This window comes from Morone saxatilis, unplaced genomic scaffold (assembly GCF_004916995.1).
Source record: "Morone saxatilis isolate NCDOM2014 unplaced genomic scaffold, NCSU_SB_2.0 Contig20, whole genome shotgun sequence".
NCBI classification, from domain to species: Eukaryota; Metazoa; Chordata; class Actinopteri; family Moronidae; genus Morone; species Morone saxatilis.
The window spans coordinates 10,795,135-10,811,941 of record NW_023339763.1 but is presented as its reverse complement, the minus strand read 5'-3'; the positions used below and the strand labels follow the sequence as shown (position 1 = coordinate 10,811,941).

Sequence of the window (16,807 nt, the reverse complement as noted above, 5' to 3'; positions counted from 1 at the left end):
TTATTTAGATAGGACCATATATGTATTTTTAACAGTGTTTGAATAGAAATAAAAAGATTCATATACAACTGTATTAGCATCAGAAAATGGCTCCTAAAACTAGTATGAGAATATTTGTTAGTATTATAAAGCCTTATTTACAAAATGCAATTACAAATAGTTTCAAGGCAAAGAGATAATTTCTTTTTTCTTCCCTTTCCTGATTTTTATATGTGTCGAACAGGAAAATCTAGAGGGTGAGATTAAAGAGCAATTATAATACTAATACTCAGACACAATATCTGTTTTTGTCACTTATTCCAAAGGATGAATTATTGCTTGTACGAGCCTCCATGTATCTGTACTTGAGGAAGACGCACATGAGAAATTAGTCCCATTGCAGCTTATAGTCGATTATCACTCTTTGTTACATACATGTGCATGTTTATTAACAAGGTCAGAACATTACTATCTGTAGCTCTCTATTCCTCCGCCTTTACAGGCTCACAGTTCTTACCTGGCAACACCTGGCATGCAGTTGATAAGGAAGTTGGATACAAACACACTGGGAGGTGTCTAATTCCAGCAGACACAAAGAGGGAAGCTGAATACTTTTCATCCTACGTGATATCGTTGCAATTGTAGTCACTCTTATTATTCTTCATGATGGATACATTGCAACAGTTCCCATAACACATTAGAAAAAAGTCTTGCAGGATGGCTCATTATTTTATTTTATTTTTTTTAAATAATTGTTTAATATGAAGTTAGGAGAGCTCTTTGGGTCGTCATGCAGAAGTGGTTTGTTCTGGGACAGCTGGGTCCAGGTCTAACCAGAAAACCTGCAATGAAACCTCCAAATGTGGCTGCAGAACACAGCTGATCCTTCTGGTGGATCTAAATGGAGAAAACTAAAGAGTCCACAGCCATGCTCGTGGCTCTGTGAAGCTATAGGAACAGCAGTGCTTTGAGTGAATTGCCAGAGGTGGGACCAAGTCACTGTTTTACAAGTCCTAAACTTTTAGTCCTAAACAAGTCCCAATGCGCTCTTTACCAAATCAATGTCCACTGTCTTCCAACTGGTGCTCAGTAACACACGTTAGCTCTTCATGGTTCTCTCGTGCAACTTGATTGGATTCTGTCGGATTTGAGAGTCAGGACATGAAGAAGTTTCAGTTTTCAGGTCAAAAAGCTCAAATCCAAGTGAAGCCACAAGTCACTGGTGTTAAAGTCACAAGTATTTTTTAATCTTGTCGAGTCAACTAGGCTACAGTCTGACTCAGGTCATGTGACTCGAGTCCACAGCTCTGTTAATTGCTAATGCTAACAGGCTAATATGCTCACAATGACAATGCTAACATGTTTAGTTAATAAGTAATAATGTTTAATGTCTAATTAACACCAAACACAAAGTAAAGCTGCGGTTAATAAACACATTTGTTTTGCAGGTTTGGTCATAAATTTAAATTTCATGGTAATCCATTTATTACTCGTCAAGACATTTAACTCGGCCGCACTAAAAAACTCATAAGTCAACCTCATGGTGGCGCTAGAGGAAAAGTCAGGATAAGTATACAGGCAGAGTTCATCCACTGGGGACCACGAATGTCGGTACAACATGTGTGGAATAATTATGAGTCAGATAATTATAAGCATAATTTCAACATCTAATCTCATAATTTAGACTTTTCAACTAATAATTTAGATTTTTTATTATATCATTTAATTTCATATCATCACATAATTTTGATTTTTTTATCTCATAATTTCAAAGTTTTATCTTATTATTTTGACTCTTTAACTATTAATTGAGATTGTTTTATTACATAATTGTGTTTAATCTCATTATTTTGTCTTTTTAACTGATTATTTTCGTGATTTTTATCACAATAACGTTGATTATGACTGTTTACCCAATAATTTCAAAATTTAATCTAATTATTTTGACTTTTTCACTAATAATTTAGATTTTTTTATTACATCATTTTCACATTTTAACTCATTATTTTGACTTTTTCACTAATAATTTAGATATGTTTTATCACACAATTATGACTTTTTTATCATAAACGTTTTTATAATTTTGCCTCAACATGTTTTTTTAATGATCAGGTCTAACTCTTGGTCCTCCACGGTGCAGTGGCGCTTGTAGCAGTGGCTAAAAGCTTACCACAGGCAGTTAGGTCCTGCCCCTGTGGGGGTGGAGACCTAACGGTAGAGAGAGCTATGTTTCTCCGTCGCTGTCACTCTTCTGCTCCTCTGCAGCGGGTTATCTCACCACCAACACCAACAGGGATCTCAAGAAAATAACCCACTGAAAACCTATCAGGTAGGAATAAAAGTAAAGCGGCTGCGTATTTCCTCTCTCTATCGATTCATGATCAGATTGATCTGACTGGCTGGTCGACTGCAGCGAGCAGCGGCACTGAGGGAAGGTCAGGAGACGGACTAAAAAACGCTCTTTGTTAGGAAAAACAGAGGTTTAAAGACTACCAACCAACCAGTGTGACAGATTAGGAAGATATCGAATGACAACTGTGGAAGAGTTAAGGTTGAATTACAGAGTTATAACGTTAAATATCCGTTATTGTCTCCTGCACTGAGGGGGTAGGATCAACCGGATATCATACGGTGTGTTGATATATGTGTATAAAGTGTGTGTGTATGACATAACTGCACCTTCAACTCTGACCCAGTGGATGTAATTCTCATGGAGGTTTCCTATTACACTCCTATTACAACATAAAAGGGCAACATAACAGGGTACCATTAGGCAGGAGGGGCATTTAAACTGCACCGTAAGATCCATAATGAGGAGGAAGGCTGCTGGTTGGCTGGACTACTTTTATTAAACACTCATATAGGACTACTTTTTGCAGTAGTGGAGGAGGTATTCACATATTTGATTAAGTAAAACTAAAGAATGTTTGTTTAATTAAAAGTACTTAATGCATAAAGAAAATGCCCCTGTGAATTTTATTGTTACTCATAATATAAAAGCAAGATTTTACTGTTGTAATTTTTTTCTTTTTTCTAAAGAACTGTGGCTAATGATTTTTTTTATGGATTAATCTGACCGAATTGTTTTGTCGATTAATCGATTGATTGTTTATTTCGCAACACTGAACACTGAAAAAATGCTGTTACCAGAGTACCAGAGTTACGCTTTCGCAATGCTTGTTTTATCCATCCAAAACTCCAAATTATTAAAAGGAAAAGCAGCTTATTTTCACACACACACATACGGTTTGCATGACAAATGGTTTTAATGATTAACGAAATAGTTGCCAATTAATTTTCTGTAGTTATTCTGTAGTCCTTTATTGAATGTGACGTAGTGACAGACTCCTTTGTGCTTTGAGAGGAAGGGTGAAGCGATGGAGTTGCCATCTGCAACTATACTAATTGCCAATGAATCGTAAACACAATGACCTCTAACAATCATTGTTTTTTATTCATTCTACATAATTAATATAGTTTATTAACTTTATTTCAGGAACTTGCGTCACTTGATTATCTCACTCTGGTCCGACATTAAAGTTTTGCCAGTTGTTCCCTCCACTTATACCTTCCTTTAATCATTGGTTGAGTTACTGTTTCTTGTTTATTTCCAGCTGTTTGATAAATAAATACATAAACTGCAAACTGCAGTACAAATGCAAACTTGTGTATGTTGGTATACAACAGAAAGCTTAAACAAATTAACAAAGGGAGGGAGAACATCAAACAAACAATTTAAACATTTACAAGCTCAGAAAAACTACAGTAGGTACATATTTACTCATGTACATATTATATTTAGGAACACCCTAATCCACTGATCCGGAGATAAAGAGTGAGAAAAAAAAGGTCAAATTAACTATGTAAATATTTACAAGTGATAGGAACGCCCGAATCCAGAGATCCGGAGAGTAAGAGTGGGTGAGAAGGTCAAACGTCCCCCTCACACCACACCTACTCTACCGACTGTTTCCAGGCACAAGAGGAGAGGAAGAGACCTCTCTGAAATAAATTCTGTGTCGTAAACTCACATGTGACGTAGCGCACAAGCTATTTTTAACTGTCTCTGGGACGACGAGAGAATCAAGAATTAAAAAGTCATGAAGTAAATGTATGACAGGATGTGTCAATGTTACATTATTGAATTATTATTTTAGATAATAGCTGCAACAATTAAGTCAATTAATTGACTGGTCAAACAGAAAAATAATCAGCAACTCGTTTTGATAATCAATAATTGTTTTGAGTCATTTTATAGAAAGAAATTCAGCATCCAGCTTCTGAAATATACATTTTCTGGTTTCTGGTTTATGATAGTAAAATTACTCTTATGGATGCAGCCAGGACAGCAGACTGAAACTAAAACTATCATTTTTTTCACAGGATGTCCCGGGAAGAGCAGGCAGTGGCTTGTGCCAGGAAAGCCTTTGAAACAGGCAGGTCCAAATCGTTAGATTACCGGATCTACCAGCTGAAGAACCTGCAGCGGTTATTCACTGAGAAGCAGAAAGAGATTGCAGATGCCATCAAGAAAGACCTCAATAAGGTGAGTACTGAGCAGTTCTTCAGGTGTAACTTCCAGGTTAACTCGTACTACAAAAGTAGTACATAGGTTTTACCCGAGGTATGTTGTCATGGCAATTTACTCTCCATGTCTTCACCGCGCCGAGCATGTTGTCTTTGTGGTTGTTACTTTATAAACCTTCTCTCCTCTGCCCACAATCTTGTGGAGGTAAAGAAAAATACCGGCACATTTGGAAGATGTTTGCACACATCAAAATCCTCTAGTTTACCCCGATGATGTTTCTATGAAATATATTGATTCTCATCTGAGTGAATTCAGTATCTGTCCCAGTTTAATGGTTATAAAGATCAAATACACTGTACATGTTTCCTCCAGGATAACTTTTCAGGCTCACTTTCTTAATTAATTAACAGGTTATTTTAGATTTGAGAGCAAAACAGAGAACCTACGACACGATCATTGTTATGTTACTTATGAATTTACTCTGCCTCCCTGTCGTTGTTGGCTCCTACTATAGTGAGTGAAAAACCTTAGATTAAGTTGACACAGACTCAACTAACATCTTAATCATATTACTGTTAACACCAGTGTAGACAGTCAGAGTTTGTCAACCCGGACTTTCCATGATAACCCATAATACTTCGAGTAGGTTCAACTCCCTTAATAGTACAGTCCTCTGGTCTCCAACAAGCTCAAGAGTCTCAAACTGAACAAAAACTTGGGTCAGAGTCAGTTCTGAGGCTGTTGGTTCAGGCTTGTATTTCTTAGTTTGTGCAAATCATCTACAGGCTATTAGCTCTGCATTTCCAAGGGACATTATTGCTTGTGCCGCTGTCTCAAAGACAGCGGCAGAGCTTTCTGTTTTGCCCTGTTGTTAGCTTTGGAAATGAGAGAGTAGAAAAACGCATGTTCACTGAAGTATAAAGATAAAATACTTTCAGAAAGCTGACAAAGTGATCAGAAACAAGTTGATGTGAGATGCAAATACTAATGAAGTAGAGGGTAGAGACATATTAAGATTTCCACAAAGGAAGGTATTATATATGTACTATGTACTATATACTTTATAGTAAAATCACACAGTGAAAAAGGATAAAAACAAATACAACATCAGCTATGAGTCTAATGTCATTGTCTTCATCCCCAGAGCGAGGTGGGGACCCAGCTGTATGAGACTCTGGGCCTGGAGGGGGAGATCAGCCAGGCAATCAAGAAGCTGAAGGATTGGGCAGCCCCTCGGCCGGTGGAGAAGAACGTGATGACCATCGCGGACACCGTCTACATCCAGCCACAGCCGCTGGGAGTGGTGCTTATCATCGGGGCCTGGAACTACCCCTGGGCGGTCACCATCCAGCCGCTCATTGGAGCCATCGCCGCTGGTATGGTAGCATGCTGTGTGTCTGTGGGGGGTGGGGTGGGGTTGAAGGGCAGCATGTGTGTGATGTAATGAGGTCAGCGATCACATTTGTATCTGATTACATTGCAATTTTCCCCTGTGATGAACTTTGAGAAGGGATCTGTCTGGGCACTCGTCCTGCATAAAATCTCAGACACCACCGGTTGAATTTTGAAACACTGACAAACAGTTTGTGTCCTTTGTCCAGACAGTCGATTTCAGAATAACAAACATGCAGAAATCACAACTATGTCTTATTTTTTGAGTGTATATTTAGTCTTTTATTTTTCAGTCCTGTTCTGTTTCCTTGTCTTGTGATCATAACCACACAAGTTCCTTTTTTTTATCTAAGTTTCACCAAGCATTCTTTACTCTCTGCTAGCTGGTGATTAATGGGTCAAAGGCCACCCTGTGAACTCTACCACAGTCATGAGAGAGTAAAAAGATTAGCCATAGATTTGTAATAAAAAAAAATGTGCATATGTAATTTCTCCCATGCAGGTGATCGTGTATCATATCATATATATTGTGTCCTTGTTTACACACGTGAATATACACGTCTCAACTCTGTGCGTTGTTCCTATCAGTGAATGAAGAGCAAAGTTAAACTCAGCTCCAAGATAAGAAGTCATGAATAATTTATGTTGCTCTCAAAAGCTACCCTCAAACATCCGCCTTGCACTTGTATGGAGGCTCTGAACCGAGTGTTTTGTCTCGGCTCTGATCGCTTTGTGATGCAAACCTCAGTGTGGAGTGTTTGCTTGTGGCTGTTTAGCATGACACAGCAGTATTTTTAACTCTCTTTGTCTGATGCTTTTATTTGCTTGAATCTTTTGTTTGTTACTTGTCCCCAGTCATAGGTTTACATATTAGTGCTATGAGAGCTGTTGCAGGTCAGCAGCTCATTTGTATTTCATTCGAAACAAAGCGTGTTTATAGCTGAGGGACTTTTAAATCCTGACAGGCTGCAGCCCGTGCAGTGCAGTGTTTGTACAGTCTGGACTTTATCCTTTATCCTTTGCTCCACAATTATCAGCTCTTACACTGACAGTCATATCAGCCCTGCAGGTCACAAGTCTTTTCTCTTGATTCATTGGCTGATACATGATACCGATCATCAAAATAAAAATTCAGGTCAGAGTTACTATAGATGCTTGCTGTGTAATAACTCTTTAACCCTTAAATACAGTTTCAGGTCCATAAAAAAATGTGTATGCGTGTGTGTCCTCATGCACCACTTTCTGACAGCTATTGATGAAAATCAGTTTATTTTAATTAATAAAACACTGTATCTCAGCATGGTGAAAAGGTATATTAGAAGTTGCAGAAATAAAATGCAGTTCCTCTAATACTGAGATGAGCATTTTGTAGAGAAAAAAATCACAGTGTAACTTCTAAAAAAGTTGGCCAGTTGTAGCATCTGTTTAATAATCAACATACAACAGCATAAAGAGTCACTGAGGGGGCAAAAGTTACTTCTCACAAAAACACAATTCTTGTATGTATGGAAATTTTGTCTGAGGTGAAGTAAAATGCTTTAATTTCAGGACAAATACACTGACAGATCTCAGATATAAACCACTGACGTAGTCTATGTAATAAGCAGGTAATACATATGTTCTCATGTAAACCAGAAGCCTTATATATACACTACCTGCCTCAGTAATGGTAAACAGACACAGTTAGAGACTAGCTGGCGAACATTTAGCAGCTCAAGAGCCAAAGAGACAAAAACAGAGCTAAAAGAGAATGAATATTAGATTTACATGCTTTACATAGACATTAACAGCCTATAAACTAGTAAGTAGTGAGTCTGTTTAAAAAGAGGAAAGGGCAGGTACCAAATGATAGCCTAAAATGCAAATATATTAAAATTTCATCATTAAAAAAAAAACAAATATTGCCCCACTGGAAAACAAACGACAGGTGTAGTTTTACACTAGAAGAACAACTAATGCATAAATAACTGAACTTTGAACTTTATGATGGAGGCTATAGAAATACATTAAACTTTATTCAAGACCAATTTTAGGCTCTGGTTAGTCTTCCTCTAATGTTTGATTCCCCCAATTTTTCACGCACTCACATCACTACAGGAGTTGCTAATCATAAAAGACTAAGATTTTACCTGCACATGTATGAGACCACACCAGTGCCATAACAATAAATAATTCTACATGTATAATAATATTTGTTATTCTATTTTCTGCTTTTGCTATTTTTCAGGTAATGCAGCGGTGGTCAAGCCCTCTGAGGTCAGTGCTCACACGGCAAAGGCCATGGAGCAACTGCTGCCGCTTTACATCGACAAAGTAAGGATGGGTCTCATAACATCCACACAGTATGTATCTGAGGGTTCTTGACAGTGAAACAAGACACTGCTGTTGTTCATGAAATGTAAGACTACTGTTTCTTAAGCAAACAACACTGCCCTACAAAGGCAAAGTGCAGTAACAAAAGCAGTGAGGTTGAGAAATGGGTTGGACGGCAACTGTAAAAACAGATAGAAAGGCTGTAATGCTTTCATTTTAGGCTCATAAGTTTATCCTATAAAATACAAATACTGCACTAATATAGTATATTAACTTTCCATGGACAACCTTGCATACAAACAGGTGAAGAAATTATCTACCAAAAACATACCTAAATTAAATTGTAATAAAATGAGCATCCAAATACTTTAAAGCCCATTTTCAGACACTGCTTCATGTACTTTGTGCTGCTTTGTGATAAGTGAATGTGTGTTTCTACCCTGTGTGTCAGGAGCTTTACCCTGTAATAACCGGAGGAGTGCCAGAGACCCAGGAGCTGCTGCGCCAGAGGTTCGATCACATCTTCTACACCGGCAACAGCATGGTGGGCAAACTGATCATGGAGGCTGCTGCCAAACACCTGACGCCCGTCACCCTGGAGCTGGGTGGCAAGAGCCCCTGCTACATTGACAAGAACTGTGACATAAGCATAGCCTGCAGGTCAGAACGATGGTTTAACACCATTTGGCTTTTCTCCTTTATTTTTATAGCATTTTTATTTCTTTGTTTTCTATCTAGTCTTTCCTAAACTGTCGTTATTCCTTCCTGAGACGCTCCTGTTAACTATTCCACTACTTTGTAGGCGTGTTACCTGGGGAAAGTACACTAACTGTGGTCAGACCTGCATTGCCCCAGACTACATCCTTTGTGAGCCCAGCATCCAGGACCGGGTCATCGAAGAGGTCAAGAAGTCCATTAAGGTACAGAAGACCAGTAATGATTCATTTTTTCAGTTTTAAACTACAAAAAATAGGTGATTCTGTCCAAAAGATTAATTATCAAAGACCCCAAAATGATAAAAAAAACTTTGATAACCTGCAATGTCAGAATGTCCTGAGAGCCTCATGTTGTAGTGTACCAACACAATCTCTGACTTTAAGAATATTTGTGTGGTCATGTGATTGTTTTTTCGCTGCCAGGAGTTCTACACAGATGACCCAAAGACCTGTCCTGACTACGGACGCATCATCAACCAGCGCCACTTCAAGAGGATAATGGCCATGGTGGAAGACAGCACCATCGCTGTGGGAGGAGACAATGACGAGTCAGACTGCTACCTGGGTAATACTTCGGACAGCATGAGGATTTATTTACCTGAATATGTGACTCGGGTGTCTCAAAAAGCTTTTTAATGGGAGCTTGTTTTATATGGTTTACATTCATGCAAGTATATTTAAAAAAAATACATGTGATAAACAGTGTTCCTGCGTTGTGTTTAGCCCCCACAGTTCTGCGGGACGTGAAGCCAGAGGCGAAGGTGATGCAGGAGGAGATATTTGGACCTCTGCTTCCCATCGTGTCGGTCAGCGGCCTGGACGAAGCAATCCAGTTCATCAATAAGAGAGAGAAACCTCTGGCCCTCTACGTCTTCTCACAAGACAAAAAGGTATCTAACAGCAGAGGATTAAATGTCTAATTCTACTAGTAGTGTCCTCTTTTTAATGTGTTTATATTTTTAATGAATCTTAAAATTGCCTTGTGCCTTGTAGTGCTATATAGACAGACATTACACACATGCAGACGTCTACATGTAGATAGATAGATAGATAAGATACGATAGAAGGATCGAATAGATAGATATGATAGATAGAATAGATAGATAGATAGATAGGATAGGATTAGAATAGATACGAATCCGTTTATTTCTCCCGAGGGAAATTCAAGGATCCAGTAGGCATACAAAATACAAAACATACATTAAACATACATTAAACTAAAATATGTACACTATGTAGATTCAGACTCATGGGCCTGACATTGTTGTATTTTCTCTAAAAGGTAATACAGAGAATGACAGATGCGACGTCCAGTGGAGGACTGCTGGCCAACGACTGCCTTGTGCACTATTCTGTCAGCTCTCTGCCTTTCGGAGGAGTCGGTGAGTACACACAAACAAAAGCCTCCTTTACTTTCTCATTCATTGGTGAACTCATCTGTTCACTCACTCAGTGGCAAGAAGACAGTGCTGCATAGGTTTTGCTTGAACAAATCAATCAATCAGACAACCATTGGCCAAAATTGGAGAGTTTTTTTTCATTCTACATAGTGAATATAGTGTATTAATCTTTCTCTACTTTCCCAGAATTGTCCCAGATACTATATCTTTGTGTCCCAGGTGTTATTTTCAAAGTTGGGACAATGGGACATCCTTAATTTCGAATGCTAGGAAATAATGAATCCATCACGGTTAATATATATTTAGTTTTCATTTTTTGTCAGTGTTCAACTACTAAAATGTAGTAATCCAACTGTTTAAAATCTCTTCCTTGTTTGTGTGGTCAAGAAAACGCTGACATCAGAGATTTTAGAGTTGATGCTCAGATGAAGCAGAGTAACCTCTATAATACTTAAAACTACTACTACTTTTTACAGTGTCTATTTTAACTTAACTGTCTCTGCTTTCAGGGGTTTTTTTGACTCTCCATCAAACTAGAGGCCATTATTTGTTAACACAATTAAACTACCTTTGTCTGTTTTCTCTGTACAGGAAACAGTGGTATGGGTTGCTACCACGGCAAGTTCAGCTTTGACCAGCTGAGCCACCTGCGTGGTTGTCTCTTTAAAAAGCTGGAAATGGAGGGTGTGAACAGCATGCGGTACCCACCTCACACACTCAAGAAGCTGGGCTGGGCACGCTTCTTCATCCTAAAGAACATAGACCTGGGCTGGATTGGACGGATGGCGCTCTTAGCCGTCATGGCTGTAGTGGCTGCTGTGGTGCTACACGTGAGTTGCAGAGGACGAGAGAAACGCCACTCAAATAGCCAAATAGAAATGTTCGGCTAGTTGTTTATTCTTTATTAGGATGCCCATTAGCACCAGCACAAGCACTGGTTATTCTTCCTGGACTCCACCACACACACAGTTATACACACACTTATACAGACAGCTTTACACACAGCTTTACACACTGTAACCACATAAACACAACACACACAACAAAGCTCATCTCATTAAATTAACATACAAATACAATCGGAAGAAAAACAAATTCTTGTCAACAGACATTAATACACAACAAGAAATTAGAAATCACACTTTCTTCATAATAAACTTAAGTTTTATTCATTAATACAAATAAGTAATACTTCTTAATAACCATAAAAAACATATAATAAATAATAATAAACCATTATCCGACACAAATCATAATGAAAATCCTTTTAAAAAAAAAACACTGACCACACTGATCTCTTGTTTGTTTGTTTACTTTAATTTGTTGTGTCCTTTTGGTGCAATGTTTCCTTTTATGGCCCATTTCATTTCCAGCAACTGTCAATGTGCATTACTGCCCTTTAAAGTTGGCAGAAATGCACATCATAACACCTCAAACAGGAGAGGGGCCCACTCATCAACACACTGCTCTAAAGCACCACCAGGGGGCGAAAATGTTACAGTTTACCTGTGAGATACTTGTCAGTCATAAGGTGCTGCAGGGATGATGTTGTAGGATGTTTTTGTAGGCCAGTTAGCATCTCCCTGGTTCCACCAACAAAAGGTTATTGGGTTATTGCAGAAAAGAACAAAAGTTTGTGATACTTGCATGTTTTGTTAAGCCAGAAAATCATCACGTTTATTGTTTTTAAACCGTAAATGCAATCGGCAGAAGTAAAAATCTAAAGTTATATAGATATAAAAATATATAAATGAACTACACCACGCTCGCATGACTTCAACCTCACCACCACTAAGATTTAAAGAGGTATTGCACACTAAATTCAATAAAATTAAACCTTAGAATGAGCCTTTAATGAAGTCAGCCACCATGTTCAACCCCCATGTTTCTACAGTAGCCCAGAAGGGATAAACTGACAACAAAACATGGAACTCTTTTAAGCTTTTGTTGACCACAGACTTTATTTCAGGCATGTAACCAAAAACCCATGGACTTGAACTCATTTCTGGGTTTAAGGACTCATTCCTGCAGCAGTTGATTAAAGAAAAGTGATTAACTCATTGGCCTCTAAACTGAAGGACATCTTTTTTTTTTTCAGAGATATCTCCTTTGAAGACATCCCGCTGCTCCCAACAAGCCTGCTGTTTCCTTGACCCTCAGGACCAGAGAGAAGAATATATATCGTATAGGAATCAGATCAGCACCTGCTCTGCTGTAATACAGGAAATGTTCAGGTAGTTGCCTTAATCTCAGTAACGATGTCAGACGTTTCACGTAGCTCGCTTCTTATTTTAATGAACGTAATCGAAGGTATGAAGGTACAGTGTGGCTCTTCCATTTGTGTTCAGCATTACTACGTTCCATTTTAACCCGTTAGACCAGGTTTGCATACCTAATATATAGTCAATATATATATATATATGATAAATACACTAAATAATTTTAAATGAAGGAACAAAATGTGTAACATTGCTATAAGACTGACAGTACAATGTGAGTTTCTTTTTTTTACTGTGATTTGAACAATAATTGTAGCATTTGCTAACAATGTTCACTGAAAAGTTAGTAAAGTTTAACAAATGTAATGCAATTTCTTGTCACAGTGAAATTGTTGTTATTGTTTCGTAGGAGTTACCTACAGTTTATTTTGTGTCCATTCCATTTCAGTAACAGATAAGCCATTAACTCAACGTTCAACCTGAAGTTGCTTGATAATTTCTGTCCAGTGTGAGTTTGACGGTAGAGATGAAGATATTATGTCAGTCAGTCTGTCTTTGAGACTTCAATGTTCATTCATGGGGGTTTTCAGTCCGTCCGTAAGTAGACTACAGTCTGTCAGAATCAGACAGGATAATGTTAAGGATGTTTTTTTATTTAATTTTCTTAAAACACCAAAAGCCTGTAACAAATTTAAACAGCCTCGTCAGTTGTTTAATAATCTTTAAACAACAATAGTTGCTAAATGTTGGTAATTAATAGTTGAATAAATACATGTATTTCTATATTGGATTAATATTCAAATAAATATATTTATACATGTATCCATTTGTGACATGGTTATTCAATTTTCATGATGTAGTATTTCAATATTATATATATTTATTATGTCTGAGTTTGTTTTCTAACTTTGTGCTAATCGTGGCCTCTATCAGACTGTCAAATATACATAATTATGACTAATCCTCATCATTTTGACAGTTAGTGTACAAGACAACAATGTATTTCTGTTTTTAACTACTACAACAGTGCAGACCATTTTATATCCAGAAAGCAACATGTTTTTTAAACATGTGACTTTATGTTTTGCCTTCCATGATGTTCATGAGCTGTCCGATCATCATTGCCCCTCCATTTCCATTCTATTTTCCCCACCACACACAACAATCGCTGTTTTTCACAGCTTGTGTTGTCGTAGCAGAAAAAAGTAAAAGGTGTATTTAATAACATCATTGATGCCTCAGTCCCAGAAAACCTTTACAGTGAGCTAACATGCAAAATACTAGTCTGATAATCAGAGGAAATAGATCTTTCGCAGGTACTCAGGTGTTAGTAATAACACTAACAATGGCTCTGTCCTATTCAAGTGTCTCTGTATGCACAATACCAGGGTTCTGACAGCGAAGCAGCTTAATGGGATTCAGCCAATGATTCCCACTGTGACATGTTAAAATATATTCTATGAAAAAGGCCTACCATCATGTTTTCAATTCATTATTATATATATATTATATTGCACTACAACCATTGTTTAAACCAGGACACTACCATTACTGCTGACTCAAGTGACATCACTTGAGGCTTCCAACAGCTCCCTCTGGAGCGACAAAAGATCTTATACAGCTTATTTTTCACATATGCAGCAGTACTAACCAAGACTTTAGGGTAGCATACTTTGATGTGTAAAATAGACAGAGTTCCCCTTTTAATTTGGGGAATGCGCCACAATCTGGTTTGGACTTGCATTTCTGTAATTGTGACACAGCTTTTAGTCTGATGAAGGAGGCAGAGGCTGCTTCCAGTTAGAGATAACGCACAAATAACAGGAAATAACACCACAGTATCTGATTTTGTCACCAGGTGTCAGTCTTTCTTCGTTAAAAAAGCTGACAACTGAGGGTATTTTCTCAAAGTGACTTTTTTTTTAGCTCTACACGCTCACACACAGACACACACACACACACACTCACCTTACCTTTTGTCATACTCATGACCGTCTCCCTCCCACCCTCAAATGCAGCTCAGAGCCAGTATGTGAAGGCAGCTGAGATTAGTCTCTCAGGATCTTCTCTGGTCTCTGTCCTAATCATGGATTTTTCTGTCTACCTCCTGACTCTGCTTTCTCTCCTCACTCAGTGCACAGGTAGGACACACACTCACTCAAACATACTAGAAAAATTAAAACTGCATTCAGAAGATATTCTTGGGGCACACATTGTTTTATATTCATTTTATTTCATTTTATTTTATTTTATTTTATTTCAGCATTACATTAAAAATGTCCTGTTGTCAAGTTTGCGGCTATTTAAAATATACTGAAGAGAGTTGTTGCAGCATTTCATTGAGACAGGTTACAGCTACTTAAAAAACACTTACAGCTGCATAACTTTATTAATGGCAGTGGTTCTCAATCTGGGTTGAGACAGGAGTGAGGATTACAAAATAAATAATGGTTGAAAAGCAGAAAAAAACTTTCTGCAACACAAAGATATGTTTATTTTTTACTTTAATTCTCACTTTTCATGTAAATCTGACCTCTGCAAAGGTATGAAGACACATAAACCAATGATAAGGGGTTTTAAGGCTGCAACTAATTATTATTTTCATTACCATTAGTACTCAGCTGATTATTTTTCTAAATTAATGGATTGACTTTCAGTGTAGAAAACATCAGAAAACAGTGAAAAACATCCGTGAATGCCAGTGGGAAAAAACTACATAGCTCAAAGTGACATTATTAATTATTATTAATTAATTGTTTGGTCAGAGCAACAAGCCCCAAAACATTTAATTTACTATAATGTAAGATAAATACATTTCTGTCCATCAGCTCATCTATTAGTTGACTAATCTTTGTTCTGAAGCTCTAGTTTCAAGTAGACTTTGCTTTGTTTTGAAGGTCCAGTGTGGAACATTTAAGAGGATCTATTGGCAGACATGGTATTTAATATTCATAGGTAGTTTTTCATTAGTTTTATAATCACCTGAAAATAAGAATTGTTGTGTTTTTGTTACCTAAGAATGAGCAGTTTTTATCTACAGTGGCTCCTCTTCAATGGAGTCCGCCATGTTGAACCGCCATATTTCTACAGTAGCTGAGAACGGACAAACCAAACACTGGCTCTAGAATGGGCTTTTTGGTGTTTTTCACAAGTTTCATGGGCGCCATAGTTTCTCCTACACACTATTTTCAAATGGTCGCAGTCTGCAACTTCACCGCTAGATGCCACAGAATCCCGCACGCTGGCCCTTTAAAGTGAGACCATGAAACTTTTATCAAAAGGCAGCTACTTTCACAAGAGACGAGTCTTAAAGTCATAAAACTTACACAGAAATATCTATATAAAGTAAGCTAACATTAGCCACCACACACTGCTGGCTTATAAAAAAGGCTGTGACCTAACCAATGACATAAATCAATGAATCTCTAGGTTGCTGCTTCATTAGAAAACATTATTTAATTATAATAAAAAGGAAAATAAAATAATTTAAAATTTAAAAAAATGAAAGCTGGTGGATTTATAGTGGATTGTCTTAGGTGTGACTTTTCTGCACTGCTCAGTTTGGCACAGGTGTATGAGCCAGGTGGAGTAAAGCCAACCTGTGCATTGTTCTCAGTTGGTGAGAACTGTTGTCCCCTTTCAAAGAATGGCATTATGGGAGGCAGCGGGGTTAATCTGTGTTCCTATATTAGCTAAATGGTTCTCTATAGCGCCCTTCATTCCCACCACGGAGTCAGACACTGGAGTTTCATTCACATCAGCAATACAATACACAACCACAGCAAGACTAAATGACTTCATCAACACCTGTTGGATGGACACGTTTTAATGCAGCGGCGTAGAGGCAGTTAAGAAGTTAGATAATGGTTTTCTGAGCCAGCGATCTACTTTACACTGAATGCAATCAGTGTAAGCACAACTCGCTTGTCTGAAAGATTAAAAATAAAGTCTGTACCTCTTTATCTATAACTCACTGTGCTTGGTTCAGATATAATTATAATAATAGGAATCATTAAAAGACAACTTTAACTGAAATCATTTAATTGTGAACGATGTATAACAAGTGACGTTTCCCCATTTATTTTAATATGCATGTAAGTCAGTAAAGGCAATTTAGCTTCCACTGTGATCATTAATTTAACAGGTATATGATCACAGCTGCCATCTTTACTTTATTACATCTTTAACTAAACTACTTTACTTCTTTTTTAACTATATATTTAACACTTTTTGAGTGCTAACAGTGAGAAACAAGGAAAA

General features: G+C 37.6%; 2 protein-coding genes across 2 annotated transcripts in view; both read left to right on the top strand.

Annotated features, from left to right (window-relative positions):
• The first annotated feature begins 2,173 nt into the window (after window positions 1-2,173).
• On the top strand, window positions 2,174-13,369 carry aldh3a2b (aldehyde dehydrogenase 3 family, member A2b). The gene is made up of 11 exons (XM_035667171.1): window positions 2,174-2,308; window positions 4,363-4,525; window positions 5,652-5,883; window positions 8,127-8,212; window positions 8,664-8,872; window positions 9,015-9,132; window positions 9,352-9,493; window positions 9,652-9,818; window positions 10,211-10,310; window positions 10,920-11,158; window positions 12,427-13,369. Exons 2-11 carry the CDS (start codon window positions 4,364-4,366, stop codon window positions 12,439-12,441), a joined length of 1,470 nt encoding a protein of 489 aa, XP_035523064.1. The 5' UTR covers window positions 2,174-2,308; window position 4,363; the 3' UTR covers window positions 12,442-13,369.
• A 1,202-nt stretch (window positions 13,370-14,571) lies between these two features.
• The window catches only part of ca4c (carbonic anhydrase IV c), a 6,336-nt gene continuing 4,100 nt past the window's right edge, over window positions 14,572-16,807 (top strand). Inside the window, exon 1 of the mRNA XM_035667125.1 lies at window positions 14,572-14,688. Within this exon, the coding sequence (XP_035523018.1) occupies window positions 14,634-14,688 (55 nt within the window). The 5' untranslated portion in view covers window positions 14,572-14,633. The remainder of the gene's footprint in view (window positions 14,689-16,807) is intronic.

Bases quoted from the DNA above. Each gene is read 5' to 3' on its own strand.
- aldh3a2b (XM_035667171.1), top strand. From the start codon at position 4,364: ATGTCCCGGGAAGAGCAGGCAGTGGCTTGTGCCAGGAAAGCCTTTGAA. The intron at 8,213-8,663 runs GTAAGGATGGGT...CCTGTGTGTCAG, and splicing joins TGCCGCTTTACATCGACAAA to GAGCTTTACCCTGTAATAAC. The intron at 10,311-10,919 runs GTGAGTACACAC...TTCTCTGTACAG, and splicing joins TCTGCCTTTCGGAGGAGTCG to GAAACAGTGGTATGGGTTGC.